Source organism: Xyrauchen texanus, chromosome 6 (assembly GCF_025860055.1).
Source record: "Xyrauchen texanus isolate HMW12.3.18 chromosome 6, RBS_HiC_50CHRs, whole genome shotgun sequence".
NCBI classification, from domain to species: domain Eukaryota; kingdom Metazoa; phylum Chordata; class Actinopteri; order Cypriniformes; family Catostomidae; genus Xyrauchen; species Xyrauchen texanus.
Window position 1 is genome coordinate 3,670,648 of NC_068281.1, and position 20,309 is coordinate 3,690,956.

Below are 20,309 nucleotides of genomic sequence, written 5' to 3' on the forward strand. Positions count from 1 at the left end.
CTAATTCATTTAAAGTCACTATTGTTCCTGCTAACTACTATTTGCGCAGCTGTTATGGTTTGTTTGTTTTTGCACTGTGTCAGCAACATTTCACATGCTGTTGCTTTGATTGGATAATGACTGCTAATGTGACAGATATGTGTTTGCCTTACAATCTCTGTGTTTGTTTTCATTGCAAGCTCTCTATTAGCCGAAGAGTCCAAAGTTACAGAATCAGCTAATGTACTACCTACCGCAGTGCTGCTGACTTGGTCGTGGCTGGCATATTTCTGCATGTCGTGTTTATAACAGTAGATTAGACCTGGCGTGACTATCATCGTTTCTGTGCCGGTGAGCTCAGCCAATCGCTTGTCTGCTCTGTTACCATGCAGAACCCTTAGCCAAATGCAACGGAGCTCTGTGATTGGTTGCTTTGAAAAGGGGGGGATTGCCCCCTCACCCTGGTTAGCCAGTAATTTGAGGCGGGTGTGTTTCCTAAGTGGAGGGCAGACAAGGTGTGTTCTAGTGGTTGTGTACACCATTTATGTGTGTGTGTGTAATATTGCAATGTCTCCCTGGACAAGGTAAAATTGATGAGGCAGCAGATTACTGTCCTGCCAGTGTCCTCGTAAAGTTGACATAGGTGTGTGTGTACGCCCACTGTGACCTGTGTGTCCTTGAGAGTGCTGTAATTAACTCATGAGGGAGGGAGAAAGAAAAGACAGGCAGAGAGGAATAGGGTGTGGGGGATGGATAGACCTGTAGGGGTCACGGACGAGTGACCTGTTTCTCTGCGCATTGTGCTGCACTCAATTTGAAAAATCCTCATCTTGAATCCCTGCTTCAGTTTTAAAGGGACTGTTTACCCAAAAATAGATTATTGAAGAAATGGTTATTAGCTTTCAAACCAAGAGCTTGTGAATTGCATTTGAATTGAATCTGGAAATCTGGATCAATACACAGTCCTACTATTGATTTCGATACAATGCCCCTATAAATTCTTGTGTTCTTTTGATTTTGCCGTGAAATATAACCTGGACATGTTTCGGTGAGATTCGCTCCATTGCAGTCAGACTGTCTGTGCTGTTTGTCACCTGAAACTCATACCTGATCTGAATCACAGAAGGCATGACTCATCCGACTGGGAAAAATTCTGCTCTCAAGCAGAAAAAAATGTATGCAGACATGTACTCCAAAATGACGAAAGTATATGAATGATTCAGGTCCCTCTGGAAGCCTCTTGCTCAAACTATAGAGTCTTCTGAGAATTGATCATTAGTTTATGATAGAGTCAACAGTTAGTTCTCTATGAGAGAGTTTTAATGATGATCATCAGCTATTAGACCTTTATGTCTGTGTCTTTGCCCCTGGTGTCACGATTCACTGTTGTCTGGCCTGTGTTTCTCCCCTGTCATCTGTTCCCGGACTACACTTCCCATAATTCCCTGCTCTCATCTCTGCCAGCTGTCCCTCATTGTCCTCACCTGTGTTTCATTTAGTCATTATCCTTTTCCTCCGGAATGAAACACAGGTGAGGACAATGAGGGACAGCTGGCAGAGATGAGAGCAGGGAATTATGGGAAGTGTAGTCCGGGAACAGATGACAGGGGAGAAACACAGGCCAGACAACAGTGAATCGTGACACCGGGCATGTTTTTAAAAAAAAAAAAAGGAAAAAGGGTCATCCCATGTACACATTAAGGCTGCAAAATTATTGAGTTTATGGTTATAGCTGCTGCGATTGACTAATTATGAAAATTGACGATTATAACATTCCCTTTAGGTCTACTTCTTTTGCGTAAAAATCTCATGTTTATGTTTTGTTTTGTTTTGCAGCAGTTTTGTGCTGAAATGCTGCAATGAAATGTGATAGTTACATGAATTTGCCCCAGAGAGTCGTTTGAATTCTCATGATATCTAAACAACACACACACACACACACACACACACACACACACACACACACACACACACACACACACACACACACACACACACATTGCCTGAAGAAGAAGTGTGGCACATACATTTAAAGCGATTCCACATATGTTACAATGAACGATTCTGTTTGATTTGCATCATAGCTGCAAGATACCAAATATTCAGTTCAACAATGTCGTGGCTGCAGTGGCCACTCAGAATGGATTGTGTGTGTGTGTGTTTGCTAGCTTTTCTCGTTTATATCACTGGTATAAGAGTGTGTTGATTGTGTACTAAATCTGGCAGGCAGGAAACAGTCTGGATACTAAAAGAGATTGACAGAGCTGGACAGATTAGAACAGGTAGAAAATCAATTCTGATTTGCTATCTCGACACCAGCTTTCCTTGTGAAAACGCACTCCGTAACCGCAAACTTTGAATAACAATGATGTTGGGAACATGGGTGCAGTCAGGGGTGGGAATGTTTTCAGTAAAGGCCCGAAAGTTTTTGTCATCTTGTAGTGATGTTAGATGGACAAAAAACAAAGCACACTGGATAAAGCAGGTGCGTAGAAAAATAACTACGGTAAATAAACAAGAAACAAAATCCTGCATTTTGTTTCTTGTTTTTTTACCGTAGTGATGTAAAAGTATCTTTAGGTACAGTATGTATGTGTGTATATATATATATTAGGGCTGTCTTTTTAACATGTTAATTTTCCATCCATCCATCCATCTTCAACTGCTTATCCGAAGTCGGGTCACGGGGGCAGCTGCTCCAGCAGGGGGCCCCAAACTTCCCTATCCCGAGCCACATTAACCAGCTCTGACTGGGGGACCCCGAGGCATTCCCAGGCCAGTTTGGAGATGTAATCTCTCCACCTAATCCTGGGTCTTCCCCGAGGCCTCCTCCCAGCTGGACGTGCCTGAAACACCTCCCTAGGGAGGCGGCCAGGGGGCATCCTTACCATATGCCCAAACCACCTCAACTGACTCCTTTCGACGCAAAGGAGCAGCGGCTCTACTCCGAGCTCCTCACGGATGACTGAGCTCCTCGCCCTATCTCTAAGGGAGAAGCCTGCCACCCTTCTGAAGAAGCCCATTTCGGCCGCTTGTACTCGCGACCTAGTTCTTTCGGTCATGACCCAGCCTTCATGACCATAGGTGAGGGTAGGAACAAAAATCTCTTTTTGTGACAACGGTGTGATAGAGCGAGTGCAATACCCCCCCGCTGCCCCGATTCTCCAGCCAACCTCCCGCTCCATTGTCCCCTCACTCGTGAACAAGACCCCAAGGTACTACTTGAACTTCACTTGGGGCAGTACCTCCTTCTCTACCTGGAGTACGCACTCCATCGGTTTCCTGCTGAGAACCATGGCCATCATGTTCATTTTGTCTGATTTAATTCTATGAAAAAACAAAAGTTAATTATGCCCCGGACCTGTACATAAATTCCTTAAGAAGAAATGTTCCTACCATCGGACCAATGCAAGCTTACATTTATATTTATGCATTTGGCAGATGCTTTTATCCAAAGCAACTTACAGTGCACTTATTACAGGGACAATCCCCCCAGAGCAACCTGGAGTTAAGTGTCTTGCTCAAGGACACAATGGTGGTGGCTGTGGGGATCAAACCAGCAACCTTCTGATTACCAGTTCAGTGCTTTAGCCCACTACACTACCACCAGTCCACAAGCTTGATGTACCCCCTTGATGCAAGTACCAAATATTTTAATTAAGATTATGAATTTGCAAACGTTAAGGCACAATGCATTGGACGTCACAGTTTTCTTTCTTATATTTTCAAATTTATCCTATTTTAGCCCATTTATCTTCTAAATTGACTTAAAACACCTGATGAATCAATAATAGGCTTCAAAACTATCAATTGTATACAATGTGTGTCGAACTAAGGAAAACCGAAAGGGAATTTTTTCTTTAATCATGTTTTACAGTCCACAGTGTTAAAAGCACACAACTTCTGATGTAGAGTGTATCTGAGGCTGAGATGATGTTTTAGTTTCAGTAATATTTAAAGATTTACTAGATATATGACACCTCACTGATTAAAACTTTTATTGTAAAGTGTATTACAGTACAATATTTCGTCATAGTATGGCCCATATGTATCCACAGAGGTCTGGGCTGAGCTCTGGATAACCACTGGTCTTAGAACTGCCCCTGGTTTGGAAACTGAAAAAGGACGTGGCCTTAGTAGCAAGAAAACAAAATATACTTGACCTCACCTGTATTCGCTATGTTCTATGAGTTCTCTCTGTTTTATTTCAAATTTACCAGCCCCCAAATGTCACATGGAATACACGAACTGTGGTTGTTGCTTTACATGTCACTCATAGAGGTCTCCTCTGGTCTAAGTGGCCGGTTCTAGCTCTGAATAAATGGCAATGGAGATATAATGTGGAACACAATGCTTGTGTTGTCATGCTAGTTGTCTTATCTGGTTTAGCTAGGTTTAGCTAGTCACCCTGATGGTTTAGCTGGTCAGGCTGGTAGACCAGCAGGCCATCCATCTAAACCAGTAAAAGACATCTAAGCCCCAGCTTGGCTGGTCTTTTACTGGTTTAGATGGTTAGCCAGCTGGTCTCCCTGCCTGACCAGCTGGCAAGTGCCCAAAACTCCTCCAAAACAGTCATTCTGTAACTATACAGCCTATATCAAAGAACCATGGTACTGCCACAGTACTTATTTGCAAGAAAGAACAAAGTCTGATTATTTTGGAAATTATTTACATTGGGCAGTTGATTACAAATCTCTTAGATAAATGACAGATATCTTTGCCTGTGACTGGTATAACAACACAAATTTAAAACGAGATCTGAGTGACTAATTTTCTCAAATTTGCTTTGGTGATACTGAGGTGATTTATACCAAAAATCAGTGCAGTTAATGCACGGGGTCCCCCAATCACCCATCTTTCCGCTGAGTGCATTCTCCAATGTGGAGCACAGGTCTTGGTCTAGTTGGCTCCAGGCTTCATTATCACCAGATCTTGGCCAATTAATTAGTTTCCTTATCCCTGGTTTCTTTTCGTTGTCTTGTCTTCCGTCTCTTGTGGATTAACAGTATCCTTCTGCGGCTCACCTTGCGAGTATGACTTGTCCTACTGGTGGTAATGGTCTTCTTGGTGACCCTCCACAATGGTGGATTCAGTAGCGCTATGGTGCTCAACTGGGCTCTATATCCTTCTTGTCTGGCCTGCTGCTGCATTGCAAGGTTGTGTCTGGCTGTTCCTGCCACGTTTCATTCTTCCTTTCATTACGCTCGTCCACCCGTAGCTGCATCTCCTAAGCATCCTTTGCTCATTTATCCATGGTCATTCTAGTCCTGTCCGTAGAGTCCACCCTAATTAGTCCATCTTCCATCCCACCTCTCGGAGGACCACTGGGCTGTTTTTCTTGTATAGTGCTCGTAGTTAGTTAGGGTGTCACCTGTGGGTAAGGTAACTAGCCTTCCAACCCCTGTGCAGACTTTCCTGACAGTCTTCCAGTCTTCCCTGGACTACAACTTCCCTTTTCAAGTAAACACTGGTCTCCCAGAATATTAGTCTGCTGGGCATTACTGCCAGCCATGGATTATAAATCGAATGGATTCCTTTTTTGCTGCCTTTTTATTTATTTTTTTGGAGCTTAAAACCTTTAACCCCTTTGATTTGCATTGCATGGATCAAACACCTTATACATTCTTCAAAAAAGCTTGTGTTATGCAGAAGAAAGTAAATCATAGGATTATGGAATGGCATGAAGGTGAGTAAATGATGAGAGAATTTTTATTTTTGGGTGGTCTATTCCTTTAAACTACTATTTAGAGCTGACATTGTATGCCTCTATCAGTTATACTATATAGACAGCACACACACACACACACACACACACACACACACACACACACACACACACACACACACACACACACTGTAATGAAGCATGAGTGGAACATTATTGTGTGTCCTGGTTTGGAAGGGCAGTTGTCCATTCACAGACTCATCAGGAACAGCAGCTGATGCAAACCGGCAGATTAAACTGCCTCTGAATTGTTCACAATTCCAAACAATTCTCTGCTCTCTCCTATCTGCAATTTTATTTTTGGTATGTTGACCTAAAATGCACTTTACCAAACAGTCTGAAACCCTCGATCCCGCACTAAAAGGCTTTTAAATCTCTTTGTGCAGTGTTTTGGAATACTGCAGCGAGAGATGGAAAGAGTTTGTGTGTGCTGTGTATATTTATAAATGGGCTTGCCGTAAGACATGGTCTAAATCTACAGCAGCAGACTGAGTCTTTGTGACTGCTGCTGTCCTCCTGCTTCTGTTCGTCTGCACATTTCTGTCGTGCACTCCATGACTGGACAACCAGAAAGTAGCAAACAAATCACACACTGCACTCAGGTTACTCTAATGTTCAAGTAAAGCATTCTAAAGCATCTCCTCTTCATTACACAAAATACAATGGTATTACCATAAAATATACTATAGTTTTATAGGTTAGGGTAATGTACCATGTACAATTTACCTAAATTCTGCCCATTTTTGTATTGTCTAAGTCTGCCACAATAATGAAATGTCTTATGTATTATATTATTTATTTTATATTATATTATTTATTTTGGGGGGACTTTTTCAGCATGTACTTATAAATGTTATTTATTGTGATTAAGTTGGTAAATTAATTGGCGTATCATGTAATATATTTGATAATTTATTTGTATCTATTTATAGTTCTAATAAAGAAAATACTGCAGTTTTATTGGTTATGTTTGGGGTAATGTACCATAGTAATACCATGGTATTCTTTGAAGTAGCTTGTGGTACTATGTATGTACTAGGGTATGTGAGCATGGTAAACATTCAGTACCATGGTTTTATCCAGAGGTCGACTGATAGTTGATTTTGCACATACCGATGACTGAGGTGGTAGGAAAGGCCGATAACTGATTAATTAGTCAATCGTTTTTAAAATAGATTTATAGAATGTCAAAAATGTTACCTTTACTTTCTGCACTATGACGGACACACACAATGAGTCCAAAATGAATATATATAATATAATGAATACATAACTTGGGGTTAAACAAGCCCAAAAACAAACAGGGGACTCTTATTTTGAAATGATGAAATAATGAAAAATCTGTCAGCAGATTTTTGCAGATAACCCATAGTTCCAGTAAGCAACTATCGACACCTGATTAATCGGTAAAACAGATATATCGGTCTACCTCTAGTATTATCAAAGCACCATGCTCTTTCAATCTAATACCATTACTATACCATGGTGACGCATAGAATTGCCATAGCAGTCGCTCAGAACACCTTAGCAACTCCATAGCAACACACATGGCAACCACCCACAACGTTCTAGTGAACTTTTGCTCTTATTGTCTTTTTATTATAATAACGAAGGCTGACAATTTATCACATTTATTCTTTGCTTATTCATAATTATATAAAAATGTGCCAAACAATTAACACATTTAATTACGCCTTAATCATGGCACTTTTTGTGTCATTTAATCAATGCAAGTGCCACAATAATGTCTGTCAATTATCTGAATTATTATTATTATATGTTATATTTTTATTATTTTGATTATCATATATTAAATGATCTTTAACTGGGTGCCTTCTCCAGCAAATATTGATATATGCAACTAATTGTGATTGATTAAATTAATTAATTGCCAAATCATGTACTTAATTTGATTTCATTTATTTTTATCGGTTTTACAGCACCAAAACAAATATACTACAGTTTTATTGGTTAGGGTTAAGATAATGTACTATAAAAATATCATGTTATTTGAGAATGTAATCATTCAGCACCATAGTTTATCAATTAAATACCATTAATATACCATGATAAGAACATAGCAACACCCTAGCAACCACTCAGAACACCTTTGCAAGGGGAAGCAAGCACCCACAATGTCAATGTAAATTCTCTTAAATTTTTTTTAAAGAATCATATATCGAAGTACCATGGTTTTATGATGTGATACAATTACTATACCATGGTAACCACATAGCATCTCCCTAGCAACCACCCATAACATCTTTGTTGGGTCGGCTGTGGCTCGGGTGGTAGAGTGGCTTGTTCACTAATCACAGGGTTGGCGGTTCGATTCCCGGCCCACATGACTCCACATGCCGAAGTGTCCTTGGCCAAGACACTGAACTCCAAGTTGCTCCCAATGGCAGGCATTGGTGTGTGAATGTGTAAAGCTTTTTGAAATCTGCTAAGGTTAAGAATGCGCTATATAAGTGCAGGCCATTTACCATTTACTTTATATTAGGTGACTTTAACTACTATGTACTAACATTAAATACACACAAGGCAATGTATTTACTGTGCTGCTACTGAGGTTGAGGTATGGGTAGGTTTAGGAGGGTAGGGTTAGGATTAGGGGTTAGAGTTAGTTTTTGGGGTAAGGGTTGGGTTAGGGGTAAAGTTAAAAGTGTAACTACAAATGTAATTAAATGCAAGTACTTTAAATGTAATTAAATTCAACAACATGTATGTACATAATAAGTACATTGCATCAAATGATACATACATAGTAGTTAAGACCACCTAATATAAAGTGGGTCCCATAACAAAAATCACACTTCTTTCTATCATGTCATCATTAATTAAATCAGCGGCCACGTTTAAAACGGATGAAAATCGTTGCATGTTGTGGCCTTTCTTTGTCCGTCAACTCTCACATCTGTAAATAGCACCATCAAGGTGAATCGGTTTTCATTGGATTTGGCTATAAATGAGGCGAGAGCGTGTACAGTGTTGACGTCACATTCAGGCCAAACAGTCCATCTCTACTCTACTGATTGTACTGGGCTGGCCATTAAACAATTTTCTGTATCATTCCATCAGTAAGACACTTAGATCATCACTGCTGCTGCTTCTACTGAGTAAGTGAGTGACAGCTTCACCGTAAAGCTGGTGGATCAATGAGAAACTGGGAAAAGCTGTTTCAGGTTATAGATGCACTGTAGACTGCTCAAAATAATCCAGATGATACTGTACACAGGGCAGTTTTTCGAACAAATATGACAGCATAAAATCACTGATTATAACCACACTGTGATAAGTATTAGGTACCCTTACTATTGATTTAAAGAGGTCATAAAATGCTCTTTTTTTCTAGTTTTATTATCTTCCCTGAAATCCACTTAGAATGTTAGTGAAGTTATTTTTATTTATTTTTTTTTCCCACCAAAACAGTCACAATTTAGTAATAATTGATCATGTCTGAACATTCGGTTTTGGCCTCTGCTCCTCCTTAAAATGTTAATGGACACCGTTCTGATTGGCTAACATCGTGCAGCCACTCAAACACATCCATACTTGAAATTCAATTGGCAGAGAATGAACAACCTCCACAATATTCTAAACAATATTTCAAGGTTTCTACATGACGCACATCCATCACATTGCATCCGAATATATTAAACTGTTCATCTGAAGCAAAACTGTTAACACTCACACCCTGTCAACACTGGACACGAGAGGCGCTTCATGTCTAAAGCAATAGCACCCATTATATTCAATGATTCTGTCTACCAAGTGTCAGTCACAGCGCGTCACGCCAACAATAAACAGGTGTCCCGTTTTGCACTGGTGCTACTACTGCCAACAACACAGATAAATGGTTTCGAAAGTTTCTGTTGAAGCGCCCGTTGTAAACAGCCTAAAGCCTTTGCATCATGTTGTGTCAGCGGACGTGCCCAGTGTGGATAAGGTGTCAGCACCATAAACTATCAAACAGTCAGACCTTTATAAAGCTCAACATGGGGGCAATTATTCTTACAAGTGGCTCAGAGACCTTTACAGGTGCTATGTGAATGCCTCTGCCAGCAGATTCTGTTGTGCAACAGGCGATACACACAGCTGCACTGTTAATGCATGCGGTCTGACCTGTTTTCTGTTTCGCGTAAATCATTTCATCATTGCCGTTCTCTTTCTGTCTCCGTAAATAACGCATTTTGAGGGATGTTCGGCTCGTTAATGTTAACTCATGATCTGTGCTTTGGATTTGGGGTCATACCTTGCCTGAGGTGCAATACTGACTCTGGATCTGTGTAGTGTAAGAAAACATGACAGTAAAAGAGAGAAACCTTCACCAGACACAAACTGACCTAAAGTTTCCTCAACATTTGGCACTTCTGACCTGTTGACCTTAAGAAAATGGACTCTCAAAAAACACAGTTTATTTATTGTAATTTGTACACTTACAGTGGATATACATGCATCGCAGGAGAATTATGTCCTTTTTGTCCTTTTTTCTGAAAGTCCCAGCAGAGTGTCATTTCTAGCACATTTCAAATTCTATATTGTGTTTAATAGAACATATATGTTTTATACACCACAGTTAGTTCCGGTCCTCGAATCTGATTGGACGAGAGACATTCCATGAGCACTGATGGTGTGACAGCATCATCACTTGGACGCTTCACTGTGTGTGTATCACTCCGCTTGTGTTCGTGCTGTTCTAAACTAACGTGTAAGAGTAGCGCATATCTGTAAGGATTTACTGTCTTTATTTTTTAAATGACATATGTTAGCCAGCAGGTGGTGGCAAAAGATAATTTTTGTGTGTAATATGAGCCAGTTGGTGACGTGAAGTGAATCCGTTAGTCATTGTTTACAAAGAGCAGCGCTCCGTGATCGCTCGTATTACTAATACATTACCAAAGCTAGGAAATAGCTTTAAACGGACAACTTCTGGATTAAGGCTCATCACAGCTGAGAGACAAACCTGATTTATTACAGAACTCAAGGTGCTTACCTTTTATCGGAGTTTCCACATTGGATACACACTGTTTAAAATGGCGGAGGACATCGCTTTTTCTATAGTAAATGACTCTTGGACGTCTATTTTACACTGAGAAAGCTGACCTTCAGAAAGCTGACAGCATCTCTGATTGGGTGTGGCAACAGGTGATCGCACACGCTCCATCTCTCTCTCATTTCCATTTTCCATTTATGCATTCGGCAGACGCGTTTATCCAAAGCGACTTACAGTGCCCTTATTACAGGGTCAATCCCCCCGGAGCAACTAAGTGCCTTGCTCCAGGACACAATGGTGGTGGATGCGGGGATCGAACCGACAACCATCTGCTTAACAGTTTAGTGCTTTAGCCCACTACGCCATCTCTCTCTCTCTCTCTCTCTCTCTCTCTCTCTCTCTCTCTCTCTCTCTCTCTCTCTCTCTCTCTCTCTCTCTCTCTCTCTCTCTCTCTCTCTCTCTCTCTCTCTCTCTCTCTCTCTCTCTCTCTCTCTCTCTCTCTCTCTCTCTCTCTCTCTCTCTCTCTCTCAATTTTAAAGTACTTAATTGGCATGATTGTGTTTACATACAATATTGCCAAAGCATTAATACACAAAACAGATAATGACAAGACATAATAATAATAATAAAATAGTAACAAATAAAAATATAATTAAAATAAGGTGCCAGGTACCAGCATTTGATCTGTTTCTGCTGAACTGGAAAACGGTGGCATGAGGTTTGAGAGTGAATGAGAAAGTGTGTCTCTGTCTCGACCTCACCACTGTCACAGTGAGCACAGACTCTCTCTCTCTCTCTAGCTCTCTCTAGCTCTATCTCTCACACACACACACACATCCATCCGTCTATCCTTGTTTATCCAATAACTTGTTAGAAACAGCACAAGCCGTGATACTATTTCTGAAGTGACATTTTTAAATTACTAACGAAGGCTTGGACGCATCATTTGTTTTTAACCAGCACCGGCAGATTCTGATTGGTTGCATAATAAAGGCTTAAAAGTGTAGGCCTCGATAATTCGGCTGTGAGTTGGTTTAAAAATTATTTATCGGATAGAACTCAATGTGTTGCTGTAGATAATTATACCTCACCTATGGTAATAGTCACGAAGGGTGTCCCGCAAGGTTCTTTGTTGGCACCCCTTCTTTTTTCTATTTTTATTAATGAATTGGGGCAGGGAATACAATCGGCAAAGCTACATTTTTATGCTGACGATACAATTATTTATTCCACTGCATCCTCTGTGTCTCAGGCTATTGAAATTCTTAAGGATTCTTTTTATACTTTTCAGCTTACTTTGTTGAAACTAAAATTAGTTTTAAATGTAAATAAAATGAAGTATATTCTTTTTACACGTAGCCGTTCTGTGTCTACTGTTATGCCTATTCTGACTATTGAGGGTTTACAAATAGAAAGAGTACCAACTTATAAATACTTAGGAATATGGCTCGATGAGAAGTTAGCCTTTGATGTTCACATTAATTACTTGGTGAAAAGGCTTAAACCAAGATTGGGTTTTCTTTTCGGGAAAAAAATGTTTTTCCTTTACAGCTAGAAAGAGAATAATACAGAGTACTATTTTACCTATTTTAGACTATGGTGATGTTGTTTACATGCATGCTTCTACATATCTTTTGAAAAGGCTGGATGGCGTTTATCATGCTGCACTGCGTTTTATAACAAATTCTTGTTCACGTACGCATCATTGTTTGTTGTGCAACTATTTGGGTTGGTCCTCTTTATATCAAAGAAGGAAATCCCATATGTTAGTATTTATTGTAAAGACATTGATGGGTATGTTTCCAAATTACATTACTAGTCTTCTATGTTTATGTAGAAAGAACTATAGCACTAGATCATCTAATGGGTTTAAATTAGTAGTACCTAGGGTACATTCAGAGCATGGAAAATCATCTTTCTCCTACTATGCCCCATGGCTGTGGAATGAATTTCAAGCTACTGTCCCTCTAGAAACAATTCCTCCTTTGAATGTATTTAAAAATGTACTACAGTATACAATGATTGAATCATGTTGTTGTTTTACTTGATTTATGATGAATGTTGTGCTCTGACTTTCTGGAATGTTTTATATATGTTGTGTGTTTGTGTGTAATTTTGTAGTGTGGCCATCTTGGCCAGGACTCCCTGGAGGAAGAGATTTCTTTTAATCTCAATGGGACCTTCCTGGAAAAATAAAGGAAATTATTATTATTATTATTATATCGCACGTTTGTGAGTGTGATATTGCTTAAATATAAGTTTTTGATATAAGTGTTGTTTTTATTAAATGGATGACTCATTACTTTAGCTAACATTTTATGCAACATAAATATACACAATTAGATAATATTTTCATATTATTTGCATAACTTGGCAAAATTACATCTTGATTAGAATTAACAGCCAATAAAAATATTGTGATATTTACATTGATTTTTCTTGTTTTCTTAAAACATCATTTGCCCCATGATTCATCTCAAGCATGCTCATCGTTTTGAAACTTTTGTTCACTCGGAAAACTAGAACACTAACTTTGAAAAGAAAAAATAATGTTTGTGGGTAACTTGTTTGGTGTGGTGGAAATTAAATTGATTTGGGAGCATCAATACATAAATTGATGTGCCGCCTTTGATTCATGCTTTTAGTGATTAGAGAAGTGATGCCACAACTGTGGCCAATTTTCACACAATAAATATCGAAATTCATTGTTAATTTCACTCATTGTTTAGATAATTATAGCTCCATTTATTCCATTTTATAGTTTAATATTGAAAGTCTTGGTCTGGGACAAGGCGTAAACAATTAAATCAAAACACAAAAGCCATTTGAAAAGTACCAGAAATTATTTATGGGTAAAAAGTTTACAATTACATGTTTTTGAGACCTTCACATAACAAAAATAAATAAAGTGAAAATCTGTCTGTTAAAAAAACCCCGAAAGTCTCCCCGTAAGACATGAAATGATCAGCACTGTGTTCATTACTATTCTTTGGTAGAAATGATGGTGGTGGAAATTAATTTCGAAGCATTTTCTGGAATAACTTGATAGACTGTAGATATTCTAAATGTGCACAATTAAAAATCAATGACAATTCAAAATATAATTGAACAGAATTGCAGCTTGACACACAATAAAAACATTCTATCACCGGTGATATTGACTAGTAACAACCACTTTTAAAATTGAACGTCTTGGGTAAAAAAAAACAAAATCTTTACAAGAAAGGCATTTGAAAAGAAGCCAAAGATAATGCAGGCATGGTAAAGTATATAAGTATAAGTTAATGTGACTTTCCTATAACAAATAAAAATGTTACGTTTTATAACAAATCAACCCCTGGGACACGAAAGTACCTTTAGTTGAAGTAACATCCAGATAATATTATTCTTACGTAATGATTGTGGTCTTAATGGTATAAGTGAATGTAATCTTACATGTTTGAGTGTGTTGTGTATGCACCGTAACAGCAAACTTGCTGCCTATACGGCAAGACCAAAAATGAAAATTTAAACCAAATTTACATTTATACATTTGGCAGATGCTTTTATCCAAAGTGATTTATCAGTATGTGTGTTCCCTGGGAATCAAACCCACATTCTTGCGCTATGCTCTAATAGTTGAGCTACTGGAGCACCAATAATCTTTACATTGATGTTTTTCTTTCTCTGCAGTACAAACAAGTGGAGCAGTACATGTCCTTCCATAAACTACCGGCAGATTTCCGACAGAAGATCCATGATTACTATGAGCACCGTTACCAGGGTAAGATGTTTGATGAAGAAAGCATCCTAGAGGAACTAAACGAGCCGCTTAGAGAGGTGAGGACACTTGTGTGTGTGTGTGTGTGTGTGTGTGTTTGGTTGCTTGCGTCTGTGCAAAGGTCTGTCTATGTCTATAAACATCTGTGGAAAAAACTCCCAGGAGACGTTACAGTTTGTCTCACAGCTTTCCACATCAACAAAGCCATACTTAATCGGGAACTGACTGTAAAGCCTCCAGACTAATTTGTGTCACAGTAAACAATTACAGTAAATACTTTTTTAGCTTTCATTACATTTAATACTGTGTTATTAAAACAAACAAACAAAAAACACATTAAATGTTCTTATTTGTACAGTTTGTCTAGATTTCTATTTTATATCTATTTTTGTTTGTTTGTAAAAAATTTATGAATATTTTTCCTTACAGTTGAATCTCACAAAGAAATATCCAGGTCAAATTCCATCCCAAAATCAAAAGGAAATGATATTGCTTTTATTATTTAATAAAAAAATACCCATAAATAAATACATATAAAAGTATACATATAATAAAATTGTATTATATATGTAAAAAAAAAAAAAAAAAATATATATATATATATATACATACCAAAAAAACATATATATATATATATATATATATATATATATATATATATATGTATAAAATATATATATATATATATATATATATATATATATATATATATATATATATATATATATATATATATATTAATATAAAATTGTTTATTTTTATATATAATAAATTAAAGCCTGGGACATGAAATGTTCTATATTGTGGATGATAACATTCTATGGTGGAAATTACCTTTTAAGCATTTTGTTTTTTTAAATGGCTGATTTTATTTATTTATTTATTATGTATATATTCCATTACAGTTGAATCTCATACAGAAATACCCAGGTCAAATTTCAAACCAAAATTTCTAGCACATCACGCAAAAAAATACAAAAGGTTATTTTACCTTTATTTTATCATATAAATAAATAAATAAATATATATATATAAATTTTTTTTTTACATTTTTTGTTGTATTGTGACAATTAATAATTAAGCACATTTTCCCAAATTCTCAATAATGTAAAAAAAAAAAATGTCATAAAAAAAAAAATACATTCTTGTCCTCATTACTGTAATGAAAATCTTCATATCCAAACACAATTAGGATTTTTTTTTTATATATATATTTATTTTTTTATTTTTATTTTTTTATCAGTAAATTTGGTACAACATATGCAATTTTATAACTTTACAAATATACTTTCAATTTAAATAACTTTTTTCTTATTGCAATAATGAGAATATGATTTTCACATTTCAGTATTAAAAGTTGTGTTTTCTTATTATCTAAATCAATTTCTGGATTCATAAATATTGAACCAACCATGTCTTTACTATTTTTGTCAGCTTCACCCTTAAACTGCTTTACAAAGATGCTGTGTATGTAATATACGTGTACAATTTGTTTGAAAAGACCTAATCTCTTTCGCCTCTCATCGGTTTTCTTTTTTCTTAGGAAATAGTGAACTTTAACTGCCGTAAGCTGGTGGCCTCGATGCCCCTGTTTGCCAATGCCGAACCCAACTTTGTGACAGCCATGCTGACGAAGCTCCATTTCGAAGTCTTCCAGCCGGGCGATTACATAATCCGTGAGGGCACCATCGGCAAGAAGATGTACTTCATTCAACTTGGCGTCGTGACCATTATTACCAAAGGAACTGTCGGAATGAAACTTTCTGATGGCTCCTACTTCGGAGGTACAGTACAAATGACTCAAATGTACCTTATTTTATATCTGTGCAAATTAGATGGAAATTAAACCATCACTTTTGCTTAATTAACGTGCTTAAAATTGATCGAACCCCGTAACGTGGAAAAATAATAAAGCCGGATATGATGTGACCTCTTTCATTTAAGTGCTCTTTTAAGCTCTTCAGAGAAATGTTAAAACTAACACCGTGTCGAACCAGGTGCAAACGTGCTGAGCCTGCTTTCCACTTCTGTGCTAGCCCCACAAAACGTGAAATCTCATTGCTTACATTTAAACATCTTAACATGCTCTGATTGGCTGTGTTGGACAGATAAATGAGCCTTCTTGTCTCTGTAAACTTGTTGCATCACGCCTGATCAGGACATGGTGTTAGCTTCTTTATTTCCAAAATTATCTTGATCTTTACTAATCAAATTCAGATCTGCAGAAGCATTCAAACCAAGTCTCTTGGTTCTAAGTTGGCAGAGAAATCCAGAACCCTGGAGAACTCTAGAAGAATGTTGTGCGAGTGTGTGTGTTGCTGAGGAGTTGAACACGATCCCTCTGCAGCCATAAATCCGCATGAGTCAGCCGGTTTTATCTGCAGAGGGCAGAGATGCTTGGAAGAGCTTAAAGCATGTGACCTTGGAAAGGTCAAAGACAAACTGATGTCTTGTGTAGCCTGAGATAAAGAGAGAGCCTTGTACTAAAAGGATCTTCATCCTAGTATTACCCAATGGAAAATGTTATTGCTCAGAGGTTGCTCTTTCATAGCTCAGGAGACTTGCTAATGGAGCTAATTCAGCTAATGGAGTTCTCAGTTACACTTCATTTAAGGTTTTTTTTAACTGTGGACTTCTAGAAAGTAAAGTCTCGTTAAAAATGTTTTCACTGTCTAATTTTTGTTGTTGTCTACTGACAATGTGCAACAGTGTATGTGTATGTATTTCTAAGGATTTATGTCATTGCTTTTTTTTCTTTCTTTAAGTCATTAAAATTCCCACCACTGCAATTTCCAGCACATTTCAAATTCTGTATTGTGCTTTATTGGACTCTGTGGTGGAAACAACACAGATGGAAATGACATTTTTAACGTTTTTTTTTTAAATAAAATGGCTGACTACTTTGTCTAGCTAAAGCTAATTTTATAGCTAACATTTTATGAATCCGAAATTATAGTTTTAACACTTTATACAAATTTAGCAAAATTACAGCTTGATTAGAAATGACACCCAATAAAATATTAGTTATAAGTTCTATTTCGGCACGGGATTTTACATAGCAACTGGCCCAAAAGTTGTTGGGGGGTAGGTGGCTCTCTGTCCTTTACTGCATATCATGGCGCTGTTTTGTGGTCCGTTCTGCATAATGCGGCGGCTCATTTTTGCTAATTACAGCCCATTCTGCCCATTTCACGGCCGACCCACCGGCCCGCTTGGTTCTCCCGATGGCCAGTCCGCCCCTGATCGGCCCCAAAGTACGTCGGCACTTTGACACATGCCCACCCTTGGCTACGCCGCAGGTCTCATATTTGATCTCGATAATGCTCTTGTCTGACACTCTCGGACAAAACTGTTTCGTGTGGGTTGGTACAAATTTCATGATTCTCAATAGCAAATTCGATACCACAAAATAATGATAATAGAAAGGTCATATCCTGTTGAACACTTTCCTTTAGCCTATTTAACAAAGTTAAATGTATTAAAGTAAATAATAGATTAAAACCATTGTATGTTTTCTTGAAACTTTTCACTGAACACTGAACTTTATTGTCATTGTGCAAAGTACAGGTACAGAGCCAATGAAATGCAGTTGTTTTCGCATATCCCAACTAAGCTGGGGTCAGAGCGCAGGGTCAGTCATGAAACAGCACCTCTTGAGCAGATAGGGTCAAGGGCCTTGCTCAAGGGCCCAACAGTGGTATATTGGCAGTGCTGGGGCTTGAACCCCCAACCTTTCGGTCAGTAACCCAGACCCTTAACCACTGAGCCACAACTGGCCATTGCATACCATTGCAGAAGATCCTCACAGCACAATCCAAAACACAAAATTAGTCTTATTTTTGTCAATTAAAGTGCTCAACAGAGAATCACATTATATATGAAAGCATTGATGAGAACGTCTCAGTTACGTATGTAACCTTGACTCCCTGAGATGAAAGGAACGAGACATTGCGCCAAGCTGACGCATATGGGAAATTCCTTTTCTGACGTGCTAGTTGAAACCCTTCTACAATTACGTCAATTCTAAGATTGGCCATGGTGCTTAAGCCCCGCCCTTTTCTGACTGAGGGACAAAGAGTGCATCTCTCGCACCTAAAAAAGTCTGTAGTGCGGCCATCTTATGCAATGTGTTTTTCCCTTCATCTCAGGGAACCGAAGTTACATACGTAACCAAGATGTTTCCTTATGATTACAGTTCACTCGATGTTGTGTCAAGTTGAAGCATATGGGGAACAGAGTCCCATCATGCTGCACTACATGACATAACCCTCCCAGAGAGGGATAGAAAAGCATAATTCTCAAAAGAACATGATGCCACAGTCTTGTGGGATGGCGACCGACATGAGCATGCAACAAGTGTATAACCCTCATGGTGAGCCATGAGGGGAGCACTTCGAATGGATATTTGAACTATAGTCATATAGTATGTGCTTGTGATTTTATGGGAAATGACAACAGTCTGAATGGAAGCGGTTGTGTTAATGACGTGGGAGCCCATACTTAAAAAGGGGGGCATACATTTATGTTTGGGCAAAGAAATAGCAAGCGCTTTAGACAGAGAGGATTTGTAATGTAGATTGTAAAACCTTGCGAATGTGTTTGGAGAAGATAAACCTGCTGCAAAGCATATGTCTTGTAAGGACACACTGTTCATCCATGCAAAGAAGAGGCCATGTCTCTAGTTGAGTGTGCTTTGACACCAATTGGGCAATTCACACCCTGCGACTCGTAAGCCATGGCAATCGCATCAATGATCAAGTGGGAAAGTCTTTGCTTGGAGATGGACTTTCCTTTTGTGCGTCCTCCATAGCACACAAAGAGCTGGTCGGACAGTCTGAACTGGCCAGTAAAGATGCAGATTCAGCATTAGATGCAGTGAGAGAAATGGCATCATCCCCATCGCCAGAACCGCCGAACGTGACGAGGTTGCATGCTCCTGCAGAGGGCCGAATCTCATCATGCATATAGTGTACCGGCGCAGACGCAGTACATGGAGATTCAGGGGTTCGTGGGGCATGTGCGGGCACGAGGTCCACCTTAAATTCTTTCTGCTCAAACTTGCGGCCCAGACATGCCTCCTCATGTGATCCCTCTTGAGTCACAGGAGAGGCGGGTTTGGAGGGCACGGGAGGCTGAATCATCCCACAGAACGAGGGCAAGCAAAGCACATTGAGACTCATGCCCTCACAGTGATGGCAGTCTGTCTCCATGAGAGCTGCCTCTGCATGGGCGCGGCCCAGACAGTGAACGCAGCTCTCATGTTGATCTGACGGCAGGATATGCCCCTCGCATAAGGAACACTTAAGGAATGACATCATTAAAAAGATGCCAAGTAAGCGGCTCATTTATATATATATATACATACATACAGTATATAAATATGGCAGGTAGCCAGAAGCACTGCATGGAGTAGATGTGTCACTGAAGCGAGGACCCGTTACCCATCCGCTGACTCGTGTATTTCAACGCTGACGAATGTAGAGGGCTTCTAAGACGAGAAATGAATCGCTGTCTTGAAGGAAGAAAATTTGGGAAATTGTGTTTTCACGCCCGCCTATATACCTATATAGCTTCACACCTAAAAGGCCGGGGCTTAAACACCGTGGCCAATTTTAGAATTGCAGTTATTGTAGATGGCTTTCAAATAGGTCATCGGAAAAGGAATTTCCCATATGCGTCAGCTTGACGCAATGTCAAGTGAACTGTAATTGTAAGGGAACTTCTATTCAGTAAAACAGCCGTGTTCGTTGACGGTATAGCTTAGATAATTATAGCTTCTGAGAAGTCTTTATTTAATCTCATTGCTGACTAGGAGAAATTCTTACAATTCTTCTTTTCTAAAGGTAGTA

General features: G+C 38.7%; 1 protein-coding gene across 1 annotated transcript in view; it reads left to right on the forward strand.

Annotated features, from left to right (window-relative positions):
- LOC127644518 (potassium/sodium hyperpolarization-activated cyclic nucleotide-gated channel 2-like) overlaps positions 1-20,309 on the forward strand; it is a 72,742-nt gene that overhangs the window by 44,043 nt on the left and 8,390 nt on the right. The window contains exons 5-6 of the mRNA XM_052127712.1: positions 14,373-14,519; positions 16,004-16,244. Coding sequence (XP_051983672.1) covers positions 14,373-14,519; positions 16,004-16,244 — 388 coding nt within the window. The remainder of the gene's footprint in view (positions 1-14,372; positions 14,520-16,003; positions 16,245-20,309) is intronic.